We start from the raw sequence: 16,084 nt of genomic DNA, 5'->3' as shown, positions 1-16,084 counted from the left end.
CATCTTCCTTTCTTTTTTTCCTTTCTCTAAATCCCTCTCTTTCATGATTTGGTTTAAACTGCTATAAATGTTAATAGTGAGCATGCCCTTCATAGGCCTAGTAGTAACATGAAAAAGTAAACTGTGTTCACTGTATTACACCCGATATTTTTCTCAAATTGTTTATTACTTAGGGTATTATATGATTAATATACATCTTAACAATTTCATTAGTATGGTTCCCAAATCTGACTTCCATAATACATTGTTCAACATGGCCAAATACAAATAGTTGAAGAATACATTAAGTGTGAAAAGTAAGAAAAGTTCAGTCTGAGTCAACATGCATTTTGCATACATTTGCAGTAATTTTTTTTATACATACAAATTACATGAATCTGTGCTTATCACTACTGAGTATATAACTCAGTTGGATTAGGGGCAAGCAGTGGCAAACCTCCTCACAGAACCAATTCCCCCAAGATCAGCCATGACGAACTCAAGCATACTACAGAATTTAGTGCCAACCACACCATTCTGCTCTGATTCAAGTTAAAATGCAATTTCTGACCAACACTTCTGTGAACCACCTGATCCTTGAGAACTCAGAGCTTTTATCCAGGTATTTAGATTTCCTGAATAAAGACAGCAGTTTCAGAGTCCCTGCAAAAGGGTAGTCGTTTAGAAATGAGGGCTACAGTCTTCTAACATGCTGTCAGTTATATAGCTGGATTGAAGATAGCTTTCATAGAATTTTTTCTCTTCATATGTATTCACAGTCCAAGCAACAACATGAATCCCTTTAGCTGACCATCTCTTCAAATAGGCCCTGGGAGAAAGACAGGAGGAGTGAAAACAGAAAGACAGTTTATTAGGATATTGACCAACTATCTTTGTTACTAGGCATTTACTTACAGTAAACAGAGCACATAAAAATACTTTGGAATAAGTAAAATAGATTATATCTTCAAAGGGTTTATAATCTATTAGGAGTAGTAAGAACATTTCAATAGAAATATACAATTTCATAATTGTATTTCATAATTCATTGTGCTTTTATAATTGTCAACAGGGGTGGTTCAGAGGTTGAGGGATTCAAGAAGAGAAGGTTCTTTTGAGGGAAGGTTGTGATTTAATGAAAGGAAGGATACAATCCACATCACAACTGCAAACTCTTTACTTACAATTTTTAAAAAGAACTAGTGCACTATCATGTTGCTGGAGGTTGAAGAAAAAAATCTTTCTTATGCCTTAAAAGCATCAGAGCAGCATTAAGTGGAAATGATAACTTTTTTCAACTTACATAGATATAAAATCCTTCTGCATAAGAAAAGCTGAAATTCCACAGAGGTACCACAAAATATTATGTAAACTCCAATCTAGGAGAATATCCAACAGCATATACAAAAAATGCTTCCAAAGAGAATCATAGCGTCGTTTTCCATCTCCAAAATAACTAAGGCTCCAAGGTCTATGGGTTAAAGCTGTCACAACATTACGGTCTGCTTGCCTCATCTGAAAAAGAATTTTGTAGAATTTTTCCACAAAGGAAAAAGCTTTAAACTAAGTCTTTGATTTGGTAAATGCACTCAATACAACAGATATTGTGATGGAAAGGGCGGATTACAATTTTTTGCTTTAAACAACTCCAAGATTCAAAAAGCCCCTACAGTGGAAGGCTGTTTTCCTAGTTGATGTCCTAACCACACTTTCTCTTCTGGATCTCCCTCTCATTTTCTACTGAGTAAACAAATCACAAATTTTTAGTTGTTTTATGACCTTGCAAAAGCCTTATCATTTCTTTGGAGCTTAGTTTCCTCAGTGTAAAATGGGGGAAGGAGGTGACAGAACAATGGGATCAAATTCAAACAGAAATGGATGCCATTAAACTACACATAAGAATCCCTGTGGGCCTTCTCTTCAATTAGTTTTAAACTGTAATATTATCTATGTTAAAGTGTATTTTTATTTATATTGCTAAATATTTCCCAAATACATTTTAATCTTGTTTGGGTTGCACTCAGGAGTACTGCAGGCTACATGCAAGCTTGCTCTGTGTTTGACATTTCTGGTGGGAATCCTTTTTATCTAAGTATTTGAATACTTAGTCTCTGAGAATTTTTCAGCACTATGTTGAAAATTTTTTCAGAAATACTACTTACAAAGAATCTTTTTTTTTTTTAAATAGAAAATTTTTAAATGATTATAAGGCCGTTTCAGTATTTTTTTTTTTTTTTAAATAATATTGAGGTCTAAAATGTTTAACATAGGTAGATTCTGGCCAAACTCCCTAATTAATTCCCTATCTCTACATGTGTTCTACAGACATATATTTACCAGCAAATTTCTATTTCAATCATTCTCCTCAACTCTTTGTAGGCTGGGTTCCAATTTCATAAAGGCAACTGCTGAAACTTCTCTTTCCAAAATTACTAGCAATCTTAGTTGAAAAAATCCACTCACTGATGTTTAAAAAATTCTCATCCTTTCTCAATTTATAAACAAATAAGATGACTTGCAAAGTCTTAGAATAGTGTCTGGCACACAAAATAAGCACTTAACGTTTACTCTTTTCCCCCCACTCATGTATCGTACTTTACATTTTTGACCATACTCCCCTACTAAATCACTTTTTCCTTTCTAGGTTTTTATGACATTACTCTTTTCTGGTTCTCTTCTTATCTGTATGACCACTTTTTCTACATCTACTTTGCTGGCTTATCAAATCATTCCTCTTAACTATGGATTCTGCACTTTTCCCCAAGACTGTGCTAGGTTTCTCCTTTCTACACCCTTTCTTGGTGATTTCATCAGCTCAGGCGTGGATTTATCATTTCTCTACAGAAGACTCACAGATCAACATATTCAGCATAATCCAATCTTTCTCCAAAGCTTTAGTTCCACTTCACCTAATGGACATTTCAAATTGGTAATCCTAGAAACTTCTCAAATTCAATTCAATACGTCCAAGGGAAAACTCAATTTTCCTTTTCCCATTTAATCTTGCTGTTTCTACCTCCATAACATTTCACACATTTAATTCTTCTCATATTCCACAGTTCCTACTTTAATTCAAGTCCTCATCAACTCTCAATTAGATTACTATAATAAAAAATATTAACTATAAAAGTTCTAAAAACCTGACCTCAACCTACCTTTCTAACCTCAATAGATATTATTCCCCTTCTGCAGCCAGCACTTTGAGCCAACCAAAATGCCTTTCTGTTACTCAAACATGATTCCATTTCCCATCTTCATGCCTTTGTATTGGCCGTCCCTGGAACGTATTTATTTCTGACATCTACCTCACAGAATCCTTCTTCTTCTAGTTCACATACTACTTTGCATTTTTAATCTTTACATTAATTCTGTGTAAACTACAAACATACTTGTTATTTGTCCTATTGGAATAGTTAGTCCTATTATGCTTCTTGAAAATCAGAAATGTTTAAATTGCCACAATCACATCTTTATCACTTAGCAAAGTTAGTGGCATATGATGGAGCTGAACAAACTCTTATTAATTGATTCATCTGGGCAAACTTTAATTCTAAAAATGTGAAAGTTAATCAATTGCCCATATAGGTACTGGTTTGTGATATCTCATTCTACCATCAAAGGCCAATACATTTTGAAAAAATGGTGCTATTTGGCAACAACAAGATTATATAAGGATCAATTTTGATGGACGTGGCTCTTTTCAACAATGAGTTAATGCAGGCCAGTTCCAATAGACTTGTGATGGAGAGACGCATCTATATGCAGAGAGAAGACTGTAGGAACTGAGGATGGGTCACAACATAGCATTTTCACTTTTTGTTGTGGTTTGCTTGAATTTTCTTTTCTTTTTTACTTTTTGATCTGATTTTTCTTGTGCAGCAATATAATTGCATAAATATGTATATATATTAGATTTAATATATGTTTTTTACCATGTTTAACATATATTAGATTACCTGCCATCTAAGGGAAGGAGTGGGGGAAAAGAGGGGAAATGGGAACACAAGGTTTTTCATGGGTCAATGTTGAAAATTTATCCTTGCAGATGTTTTGAAAATAAAAAACTTAAATTTAAAAAAAAAAGAAAAAATGGTGCTATTTATCACAAAAGAGGCAGAAGGGCTGATGGTAGGATGATACATTAAATGCTAAATAGTGAATGCTACTACTTCATTTCAACTTGGCACCTCTAATGACACATTATTATCATCGCAAATCCTAAGTACTTAAACAAATAATATATTTCACCTTATAGATAACTTCTGGCATGAAAGAGCAGACAATACTGGTGTTGTATAACCTAGGAAATTCCATATACATATGTTTTAGAGCCTCAGCAGCCTATAGAGAAGAAAATGAGAGATTTGTATGAATAAAGCCATTTTAAAATATATCAATTAACAAGAATTCATTAATTATATACTATCTATAGCAGGTAATCACATGGGGTGGGAGGGAGGGTACCAAAGTGAGACGCTGAAAGAAATACAGTAAAATCTCAAATGTTTAAACTCACATCACATAGGGTAGAAGCTGTGGCATTGCTACTTTGTTTTCTACTTCTTTGTTGGTAGTCTCACCTCTTCATTGTACAGGTGGGATGCTCCTAGAAGGAAAGGTTTGAAATTCCTTCCCCCATATTCTGGTTTAGGAAAGTTCCTTTAAGCTAAAATATTTGACAAACACTTCTGTAATTCTAGAATAGTTATCAGCAAGGAAAATAAGGAGCTTGGAGAACAGAGAGTTTTCCTCATGCCAGAGCCCAATTATGTGAAAGGCACAGATGGCACAATATAAAGAGCCCAGGGTAGGGTCATGAGAATCAGGCTCTCAATTCTGCTGTCACCTTATCTCATCTCTCTGGGCTGCTTTACTTCTTCTACAAAATGCAGAGACTTGATTTTCTCTAACAAATTCCATTCTAGTTCTAATATCCTATGGGTGATTTCATCTGTTTCTAGCAACAAATGAATTACATGACTTGAGTAGCTTTCCATATAGACACTATGGTTTCATTATTTTATCTAAGATACTAGACATTTCCTTGAATGTCAGTCATGGAACATTCAAATGTAAGCAAAAGATTTTCATGTAAATGATTTCGAAATGACCCAAGACTCTTTTTTTCTTTCATCAGTGAAAGAGAAATGCCTTTAAAAAAACAAAAGTTTTCTAATCCCTTGATAATATAAGCTTAAATTCCATATGCTGTTTTATTTTCTTCTGATAACTCAATTTTTAAGTATGTTTAAATTACTTAAATCTGACTTGGTACACGTATGCCTTTTTATGTAATTTTTTTTTTTTTTTTACCATTCTTTAAAACTAAAAAAAAAAAAAAAGAGAATCATCAAGCATTTCCCAAATTTAACTCTGAATGTTACTATTTCTTGTGATTATTATTGGGAAAAGAGATATCTCATATAGCTCTGAATACTGGAGAAAAAGAAAGAAAAAGGAGAGCCAAGTAGATCCTGACTGAAAAGGTAGCCAACTCCCACTTCACTAAGAACTCATCAGGAATCCTATTTTTATTCACATTCCCTTTACAAAAGCAACTGGGCCTCTCTCGTGCAAGAAAATGGAACTAGGGCTTTCCCCTGTGTTTATCTAATGATTGAATATCCTGTGTTTAAAAAAAAAAAAAAAAGCTAAACCATCATTTCTGTATCCTTCTTTAAGTATGGATATACATTATTTTACAAAATAGATATACTCTTGAAAAGATGTCTATAAACTGGGCTACGTTTTCCCAAAGATTTTCATTATAAAGTACCTGTTTTTGTGGGGGAAAATATTTGGTTCTAGGATATAAAATTTAAAAATGCAGCAAATCTTTTAAAAATAAATATTTCAAGAAAATATAGTGACTTCCTAATAAAAGAATGTCCTTTGATATGTCAAAAAGAATAAACACTATACCAGAAACCATATTTCCTTGGGACATGATCCATGTGAAAAGAAAATGTATCTTGTAAATTGCCTATATAAATATCCAAAATATTCTGGATTTCTGAAATATTAAATATATCCCAAAACCAATTGGTCATACACTGAGCATCAGAAACTTACAACTTTTAGTTTAAAAGTGGTTTATTTGAACAATTTTTTCCTAGGTTTTAAACTGTTTAGTTAATTAGGTTCCTGGATAAAATAATCCTTTTAAGAGACATAGATCTGATCAGTATTCCTTTGTATATTCTTTGCTAGTAAAAAAAGCCTGATCTTTTCTCTGTGTTTCCCTGATATGCTAGATATTTCCCCATTGAGAGGTAATTAAGAACTATTAAACAATGCATTTTCTACATTTATTATCCTATGAAGTTATATTTCTTTATGATGAGATTTCTTTAAGCAGGATATACTTATATGAAAAAGTACATTTATGACAAAATCACATCTAAAATGATTAATATGGAAATGATTGGCTAAAAAGGATTTTTTTTTTTAAGAGAAGATCCATGGCATAAAACTGTACCATAGCTGCATGGCTCTTGACATCAAAGTAGATTGTGAGGTTATGATCTAGGCATTCCATAATGGCTTCCTTCAGAGTAGGTATTTTTTCACCATGGAAATTATTCCTATAAAATGGAAGGAAAATAAGGTAGAAGATCACAGAAAAAGAAGAAAAAAACAAAAGTTCAGTTGAAAAGACCTCCCTTTTTTCTTGCACATTACTTTTGCACTACAAGGAAATAGGATCAATCCTTATTTATTCTACTCAACTAAATCCAAAAATGAACCTTTTTATCTTTCCTTAGTTAAGAGAGGGGGAAAAAATCAGTTTTCTGCTACATTAAAACAAAACAAAAACCCAACACTTCTCCTGTAAGGGTTTCCCCCTTTTCATACTCATAATATCATAAGCAAAGTTATAGTTGATTACAGCGAGCAGCTATAGTAATTTACTTTCTACTGTTATTAAATTGTATTTTCTATTCTTGTTAAAACTGTTTTTTTGTGCTTCATTTTGATTGTTTTGAGAAAATAAGGTCACATTCACTTTAAGAGTATAAATGGATATCACAACTGGGTTAATAGGATCTGTATATGCTAAAAATAAATTTTCAGGGTGTTCCTGTGCAAACACAAGAAACAACATAGCAAGACTTGGCTTGAGCATTAGACCTGTTTAATACTTCCATGAATTTTAACTTGAATGATTAAATTATTGATGAAATATGGTTATCAAATTTACCATCGAAAGCAACTCAAGAAGAATAGGTGATGCTTTAGAAATATTTTAATCATATTTTACTATTTTGGAGAAGATAAAATATAATAATGTTAATTTGGGACCAATGAAAAATAATTATCAAGGAGGGTTAAAAATCTCCACAAATTAAAAAAAAAAAAAGTCTTAGTACAAGTTTAACAGAAAACAATCTAGGGGGTCTTACAATATATACTAAACACCAGCAATAAATTTAAATGTTAACAAAGTACTGGGGAAAAAACTAAGAGTATACATGAAAGCCAAGTGTAAGGCAATACTACTATTATATCTAGCATTGATCTGGCCAACATAAATGACTTAGATGCAATTTTTGGCCTGAAAAATATGAATAATTTGGAATTTTTAAAAGAATTATTTATTTCTGAATAGAAGTTAATGTTGGGAAACAAAAATATAGAAAGTTAAAAGAAAATGATGCAACTATATGACCTGAGTTATATTGAGCAGATACTTACAAATGAGTGCCACACCAGGCCCTACTTCTATTTTTGGTGATATACTTCAAAGCAGCAGGGTACATATGCCAGAGAGATTTTTTTCCAAATTTATGATAATTTTCATCTGCATATGATATCTCCCATCAATCTCCAAACCAATTAAAAAGATAGCTAAATGCAAAGTGATGTACTTACCTCAATCTGTGGTTTGCTGCTGGATTAAGTTTCCTAACTTCAGCAAATGTCATATCATTCAAACGACCTGTTCCATCAGTAGTCCTATCTACTGTCTCATCATGCATTAGGACAGGAATGCCATCTGCTGTAAATTCAACGTCCAGCTCCACACCTGTTGCTCCATTCTTAGCTGCCTTAACAAAAACATCAACAATGTTAATGTCAAATATTAGTAACAATTACTGAACAATATCAATGTCAATGTATTAGTGTTTATAGCATATAATAGGGGAAAGGAGAGGGATTTGAAAGTTGAAATGTTAGATAAATTGCTATTTTGCTAGTAGTGGTAATTAAAGCAATGAAGTACAAAAGAAAATGGACCCATCCAAGATGTTGCTCTGGAAAACCATAAAAATATATCTTTATAGCCCTATTTAGAACACAAAGGACCTTGAATTTTGTTGAAGATAATATGTACTAGTGGAGGTGAAATAATACATTACTTATAAATATAAACACAAAGATTACCGTAGGAGGCTAACAGACTGGTAAATCCTGTGAGATGAGAATAATTGTTTCCCAATAGTCTCAGGAGAGGGAAGTATCTGCTGGTTGCTTTAGTTTAAGAATAAAACTAGAATACTAAATTTTAGCCAACACTAGCACTCATTCCTTAAAAGGACAACTCTTTATAAAGATTTCAAGTTTAAGGAACATTTTATTCATTCAAATTAAACCAGGCTCCTCAGTGTAGTAGCATATCCTCTAAATAGAAGACTTAGATTCATTTCAAAATTTTATTAGCCAACCTTACTTCCAAAATAAAAAATTGGCAATTAAACAAACAAACAAAAATCCTTTAAAAAAAAAAAAAAGAATAAAGTCTTCACTGATTCTGGGATCATGGGATTATACACAATACTAATAGTTTAGTTAGATGCAGTTTTAAATTTTAAAAGATTAATTATTATGGAAAGAAGGAACAAATGTGAAGAAATGGGGAATCTGTAGTCATTGTAAAGTTGGTAAAAGCAGGACATCTAGATTGGAACAGTTATGACTAACCCTAAGCAGTAAGACAAAAAAGTGACATATAGGACCTAAATTTTCTTGGATTATCCTTTTTAAAAGGTTGGTAATTATGTTTCGTCATTAATGACTCACAAATGTTTATATATCAGTGCTGTTTGTTTAATGAAGTAGCACTTCTTAATCCCCAAGGCTTGGCAATTAGACAGTTCATTCCATTTACACATCCAGGATGAGCCAATTTTCTTTTGTTTACCTCACTACATTTAACACCCAAATGTTTCTAGGTGATAGTTTTAAATTTTGTTTGTTAGTGTTACTGAATACTGGCTAATAGTTAAAGATGGTAAAGAATAAAGATAATAGTTAATTGCCCTGATGGCTTCAATTATAATTTATCATAGGCCATACTCCTCTAGGTCATCTACTGGAAGCCTGTTTCTAATTTCACACCAACTTTGTATTTATTTCTTAAAAACTTCTTTATGGCTGAAGTTTTTCTAGTCATTTTTCTCCAACACAATTGTGTTTAGGACTTTATTAAAAATGTTTGCATAAGGGATGACATTATTACAATTAGCTGTCTTAAAAGGTACATTTTGGAAAGTTATTGAATCATTTTTATGATGCAATAACTTATCAACACCTGATGCCGCCAATCAATTAAACTGGGGGTTATAATTGCAACACATATATACAGTGTCTCTTTCCTGTCATGGAATAGATGATATCCTTATTACCTGGTATTAAAAATATAAGGATATATTGCACTTTTATTCATTTTTCCTCATTTAAGATCATCTTAATTTACCTGCCACACACAGAGGGGAAAAGATCAAGTTTCAACATCTAGAATTTACAATTATTTGCCCCCAGTTAAAGAAACAGAAATGTACCAATAAATTTTTCATGACCAATTTTACTGTTTTTAGTATCTTTAAGGAACTTCTTCTTCCATTATCTTTCAAAAAAGTTAAACACCTTATGTGCATGTTGTAATTTTTAAAAAATATTTGATACAATAAGGTTACACTGTAACATCTATTTTCACAGCCTACCCAAGACAGATTCAAAGCCAGAAAAGATCTTACTAGAGTCTAATCCAAACTTTTCATTTTAGAGTGAAAAAAAAATTATGTAACTATCTCTGAGGTCAAAGATACAGTAAGTGACAAAATTTTGATTTGAAACCTGTCTGCTTTTCCAATGATAAAATACTGTTTTCATCTTATGACTTCACAGAAAAAGAAATCTTTTCAAAAGCCCTTCTCACAATAAACTAGTTCAGTTCAATAAACATAGTAACCAGAAAACAAATCTTCAAAGGAAGGAAAAATACCATTAAAGTGCTTTACAACTCTGAAAAAATAAACTTAAAATACATTGTGTAGCTTTGTTGATTTTCTTAAACTAGACTTGAGAAATGGGAGTTAATAGGTGTGTCCATGCTATTTCCCCGTTTAAAAAGGCTATTGTCTTTACGATAAGATTAAAAAACCCTCCCTCAATTTGACTTTTAAATCCTTTCAAAATCTAGTTCTGGCCTATTTTTCCAGTTTTCTTTCTGAACAAAAGTCCTGTACTAGATTTTAGCATTCTTCTTGGAACCCTCCAGCCAAGGAGGGTTGCATTCTCTTCTCAAGTCCACCTTTAACAATCTCTCACTTCCTTCTGGATGAGCTCAGGGCAAGTCCCATTTCCTATGGGAGGTCTTGCCTAATCTTCTTAATTGTCAGTGCAACTCTCCTTAAAGTTTGTTGTATTTACTCGTTTATTATGTATAGTAAAGTGCCAATAGTAACTCAGGAAGAGTATTTTTCTTTGCAGGAATCTCTTTCTCATAGAAGTCCTTAATATACGATGAGTATTGAATTGAACTGAATCAAAGTAATTAAAACCCAGTGATATCCAAATAGTGCTTCCTAAAAATAAAATATTTACTTTAGCTTCATAATTTTTATAATTATTCAGAACTTTGGAGATAATTTTTGGTTTTCATCTCCCTTCTATTTTGTTATTTTACTTGACAATTTTGTCTGTCTTCCAGAATAAGTTACCTACTACTTTTTAGGTTGCAGTTGCTCAAACATTTCTAAAAATCATTAAAAGAAACTCAGTAACCATGGGCATTGTCACCTACCAAAAATTACCCCTTTAAGGAGGCACCTGGCAGGCCCAAAATATAAAGCACTAACTTAAGGAAATTCTTAACTACTCACATCTCTCGTTTCTGTCTCTGTCTCTCTCCCCCCCCCCCCCCACACATACCCACCCCTTCTGTGTCCGTCCCCCCCCCCCCCCCCCGGCTTTGTATAATTTAGTGCACATTTCCAATCTTTTCCTAGAAGATAAAGGATCCCGAACAAGGTTTTAATAACTAAGCAGATGCTTATCTAAAAGCAAAAGGAAAAAAGGAGAAATGGATATTCCTAAGTACAAATGAATTGACTTTTCTTCAGCTGCTAAAAATTGCTTTAAATTTATTTTTAAAAACTCAGGTCATAAATGACTGATGACACCTAACTTACTCTAGAGAGATATATTCTTATTTTCTAGATCTTGTATTTATACAAGTACCAAAAAAAATACCTTCATGACTCAAGGTTTCACAAGGGTGTCTTGCTCTGTAACACCCTTTGGTCAACTTGCCTCCTCCTTTTTGTTTATAATCTTTCTCAAATTGTATCTTTTCCCACATTTCTTCCCTAGGTTCTAAATGGTAAAGAGCAGATATTTTAACTTATTATATAAATAGGAACCATGAATGCGGAAAGAGAGAGGAAAACGCAAGAATAAGTCATGTGCTCCTGTCTTTAGAAACAAGACCACATCCTTCCATAGGTTATATCTAATAAATATTGCTGGTTTTCAAAAAAAAATTTTTTTTTTTAAATCTAGATCTTATACTCCAAAATGACTTTTCAGGAAGTCAACTGTTTCTTATGAGAATCACTCAAATTGCTAAAGTGCTAATCATTATTGGTTATCAAGATGGCACCAAATATTGTTGCCTAGAGATGAATTTCATTTCCTACAGATAGAAAAACATTGCTTTCAATAAAACAGCCAAGAAAAAGCAAATATTGGGCTTTTGGTTGTTTCTAAAACATGAATTATCATGTACATAAAAACAATTTTCATTTTTAGAAAAGTCCTCAAACATGGTACTGCTTCAGTTACAAACACACACACAAACTCTGTATTACAAAATTAATTAACAAATATTTACCATCTACTCTATGCTTAGGAGAGTGCTATATATACTTTTAGATAGTTTATGTTAAGTATTTGTAAGATGAAATCTATTAATACTATTGATCCTGAAAAAAATTAATTCCTATCATTTTTCTTTATTACTTTCATTGATGCTTTTTGAATTATTAATAGTTTGTGATGGAAAATGTCTATTTCATTAGATAAATAAAGAAACCATATGAAATTTACAGTAAGTTGAAAAGACACTCAATCTTCCAGCAAACTTCCAGCAACTAAGCAAAGTGGTAGGTGGGGAACGAGAGAGAATACTGAGGACTACTAATAGCTACCATTTCAAGTATTCATTTCTGCTCTTCCTGTCTCCTGACTTTAAACCTTTAAACTTTTTACTGAGCCCAGAGTGAAGCCCTTAAAATCACTGCTGTACCTCATGGCATGGAAAAAGGCACAGAAAGATGAAAATAACAGAATACTTGATAGCAAAGTGATAATCAAATGGTAGGAAAAAATGGACTTAAATTCAGGAAGATCTGAGTTCAAATGCCACCACACATTTACTAGCTGTATGAACCTGGGAAAATCAACTAATCTTTGTCTATCTCATAGTTTTCTCATCTTTAAAATCAAGATAATAAAGGTCCTTCAAGTATTGTTTGGAGGATAAATTTTGTAAACTGTTTTTCAAACTTTAAAGAGTAATTACAAAGTTATTATATATAAAATATATATATATCTAGTCCAACTCCACACATTAAATTAGAGATAAAGAATGTTTAAAGAATTATTTGCCCAAGGACATATAGCTAATGTTTAGCAGAGCCCCATCAGATCACTTGAATGCCAAAGTCCGATGCCCTATGCATACATTTCACTTATGATATCTTGAGTCAAATCAAGAAACTACTGTAAGAAAGACCAGGAATTTCAAGTGTCACGAGAGGTTCCCGTAGGGAAAAGGACAATTTAGGAAAGTCAGAGAGATTATCATAGTTTATGCTGCTATTTGTCTGGAGCAGAGGTTCCCACAGATCCCAGAAACTTTTTTTTGTAAATAGATATATCCAAAATTATTTCAGTATAATGGTTTTCTTTGCATTCCTAAATGTTGTTTAGTTTATGCATTAACAAACATTAAAGAAAAGAAAAGAGACACCCAGATCTTTGCAACAGACTGCCAAAAGAATTTATGACACAAAAAGATTAAGAACCTCTGGTCTAATGCAGAGCATTTTAATTTTTTTTCACTAGCTACTCCTTTTAGCCTGAGAAATTTTTACACAACCCCAGGTATATAATATATAAAATAGATATACATATCAAATATTCACAGGTAAGTCATAATGAAATTTATTTGAAAATAATTATTTGGTTTATATGTAATTTGGACATTTATTAAAAGAAAAACAATTTTGCATATTCAGGAGATGGGTGTGCTCATTTATTTTTACATAAAGAATAAAATCTTTTTATTGTTGCCAAACTTTCTTAGTGACTCACATTCAGTTAAATGATCCCACACTACACAGTTTAAGAAGCTTTGGTCTAGAGAATGGAAATAGGTCATCCATAATTGATCATAAGTACAATCTGCTTTCAGTTTTGTATGATTTTTTGTGACTCCATTTGGCGTTTTTTTTGGGCAGAGATACTGGAATGGTTGGCCATTTCCTTTTTCCAGTTCAATTTACAGATGAGGAAACTGAGGCAAAAAAAAATAAAGTGACTTGGTCGGGGTCACATAGCTGCCTAAACCTGGGCTTAAAATCAGGAAGATAAGTTTTCCCTTACCCCAGGCTTCTATCCATGTGCCATTTAGGGGCTCTAAGTGCTACCTATACATTACCATATTTGACGTTCACAGCTACCTGGTAGAACAGAGGCTATCACCACCACAACCCATTTTACAAATGGGAAAACTGAGATAGCCAGCGGTTAAAAGAGATTTGGCTCAGTCATGCGATTAAAAAATAAATGAAGCCACATTTGAACTCTCTGCATCTCATTCACTGAGCCACCCTGCTGCCTTTAATGATTTAATAATAATAATTCCCAACTGTGAGATTTGCAAAGTGTTACTACCTAGCAGCATGCTTGATGCTCATAACTACCTAGTGGAACTGAGGCTATCATTTCCTCCCTCCTCCAATTTTGCAAATTGAGAAAATGAAGTTGAATGGACACTTGAATTCTGGTATTCTGAATCCAGGTCTGGAACTTATATCCTCTAAACTAACCTACCGACTTTCAATAATGAATAACTATGCACATAGATATAGTACTGTAAGATTTGCAACGTTTATTCCTTATACAAGATTATGATTGATACCCTCATGTGGGGCTTTCCTATTCATTTTACAAATGGGAAAACTGAGGTAGAGTGATTGTCCGTAGTCATGCAATTAAGTGACTGAGATGACATCTGAACTCTGGTATTACAGAGCCAGCTCTCATCCACTGAGTCACCTAAATATAACTTTAATAATGAGTAATAATAATGCATTGATATGGCACTGTAAAAATTGCAAGGCGTTCCCCACACTTGATCCTCCCAACTGAGGCTCAGAGAGGGTTAGCAAGGGGCCACAGAGACCCCATTTCTGGAAAAGTTGCGAGGGGGTAGCCTGCAGTGGGGATAACTTGCGGTAGGGACAGGGGTGAGGGGAACCACGGGGACTGGGAGAAGGGCTCCCTTTCCTTACCTCCCGAATCGCGGCCAGCGTGTTCTCAGGGGCATCGTGGCAGCCGCCGCGGTGGGCGATGGCGGAGATGCGGCCGCGGGGCCTCAGCACCTGCAGGGCCCGGCGGTTGGGCACCGGCTCGAAGCTGAAGAAGCGCAGCAGCAGGTAGAAACTGAAGGTGAAGAGGCAGGAGTTGAAGGGGCTGCGGGTCAGGATTAGCAGCAGCAAGAACAGGAAGGAGAAGGAGGCCAGGAGGCCCCCCTGCTCCTCCCACAGCCACATGTCGGGGCCGGCGCCGGCGCCGGCACCCGCAGCCTCCGAGACAGAGTCCCGGACCCGCCGGGCTCCGCGAAGAGACAGAGAAGCGGGACAGGGGGACGATCGGAGCCGTCACCCGCAGAGGGAACCGGCGCGCACAATGGCCGGTCCGGGCACATCCGGAAAGGGAGCCTCCCCGAGGACCAATCAGCATCTCGGAGCTCCAGGGCGTTCAAGGCGGGGCTGGTGCTATAGCAACAGGACCTAGTTTGAAGTCTCGAGTTCCCGTAGACCTTCGATCTGACTATGGATGATGGCTGTCTTTAGCTATCTTATGCTATACTCACCCTTGTTCTGTAGGACGGCCACTAGGTGGCGCAGTGGTCGAGGCACTAATTCCGAAGTTCAAATGCACCCTCAAATAAAGAGTTTGTATGTGCAAGTTACTTAGCCTCACTTTCCTCATCTGCAAAAAAGGGATAATAATAAAAGCACCTATTTCGCAGTGTTGTTGGGAAGAGCAAATGAAATTATACTTGTAGCGTATTATGTAAATATTGAAGCACTCTATATAAATGATCTATGATTTGTTTGTCTAAAGAAAAACCACCCTGATAAATATAAAATCATTTCCTTAGGAAAGATTAACTAGTAGAAGAGTAATTGTTTTAAAATGCTATTTTTTTTACGTCAGTTCATTCTTTCATGGAACAGAACTTGGCTTTCAGTTCTAATTCTTCTATTCATTCATTCATTCATTCATTCAGGGTATAACCTTGATAAAATTAAACTCTCTGAAGTCGATTCCTAATTATTATTATGTAATAACTTGCATCCTTCTTGCCACTTATACCTGTGAGACCCATGGGCAAATCACTTAGGGTCTGTCTCTTTGGGATGCAAGGAAAGATTCATTCACCTGGGGCCCTTGGAACAGCTTTCATGGCCATGTCAATGTTTTTAAAGCTCCAAAAATGAATCGCTGCCAAATATTAAAGTTCCTTCCAGCTTTGACTTGTTTTAACATATGACTCTGTTAAGAATAGAGCTTTCCCACTTCCCCCAAA

The 16,084-nt window shown here is 34.3% G+C and overlaps 1 protein-coding gene across 2 annotated transcripts; it reads right to left on the bottom strand.

Annotated features, from left to right (window-relative positions):
- Positions 1-145: 145 nt before the first annotated feature.
- Positions 146-15,211, bottom strand: GDE1 (glycerophosphodiester phosphodiesterase 1). Of its 2 annotated transcripts, none has more exons than XM_052001742.1 (6): positions 14,781-15,211; positions 7,852-8,027; positions 6,458-6,563; positions 4,228-4,320; positions 1,283-1,494; positions 146-808 (listed from the first exon to the last, which is right to left on the bottom strand). In XM_052001742.1, exons 1-6 carry the CDS (start codon positions 15,039-15,041, stop codon positions 661-663), a joined length of 996 nt encoding a protein of 331 aa, XP_051857702.1. In that variant the 5' UTR covers positions 15,042-15,211; the 3' UTR covers positions 146-660. The 2 variants fall into 2 exon arrangements, with proteins under 2 accessions (XP_051857702.1, XP_051857712.1); XM_052001752.1 differs by having other exon boundaries at positions 7,852-8,023; positions 14,781-14,867.
- Between the last annotated feature and the right edge of the window lie 873 nt (positions 15,212-16,084).

The sequence above is a fragment of the Antechinus flavipes genome, chromosome 1 (assembly GCF_016432865.1).
Source record: "Antechinus flavipes isolate AdamAnt ecotype Samford, QLD, Australia chromosome 1, AdamAnt_v2, whole genome shotgun sequence".
Taxonomy (NCBI): domain Eukaryota; kingdom Metazoa; phylum Chordata; class Mammalia; order Dasyuromorphia; family Dasyuridae; genus Antechinus; species Antechinus flavipes.
Note: the sequence above shows the minus strand (reverse complement) of the source record. Positions and strands in the feature narration are given on the sequence as shown.

What these genes read in the sequence shown, in the direction of transcription:
- GDE1 (XM_052001742.1), bottom strand. Translation starts at nt 15,041, where the DNA reads ATGTGGCTGTGGGAGGAGCAGGGGGGCCTCCTGGCCTCCTTCTCCTTC. An exon ending in GCAGCAAACCACAGATTGAG is followed by an intron (nt 6,564 to 7,851) that starts GTAAGTACATCA and finishes TCCATTTTATAG; the next exon opens with GAATAATTTCCATGGTGAAA. An exon ending in TCAAGAGCCATGCAGCTATG is followed by an intron (nt 4,321 to 6,457) that starts GTACAGTTTTAT and finishes TCTTCTCTATAG; the next exon opens with GCTGCTGAGGCTCTAAAACA.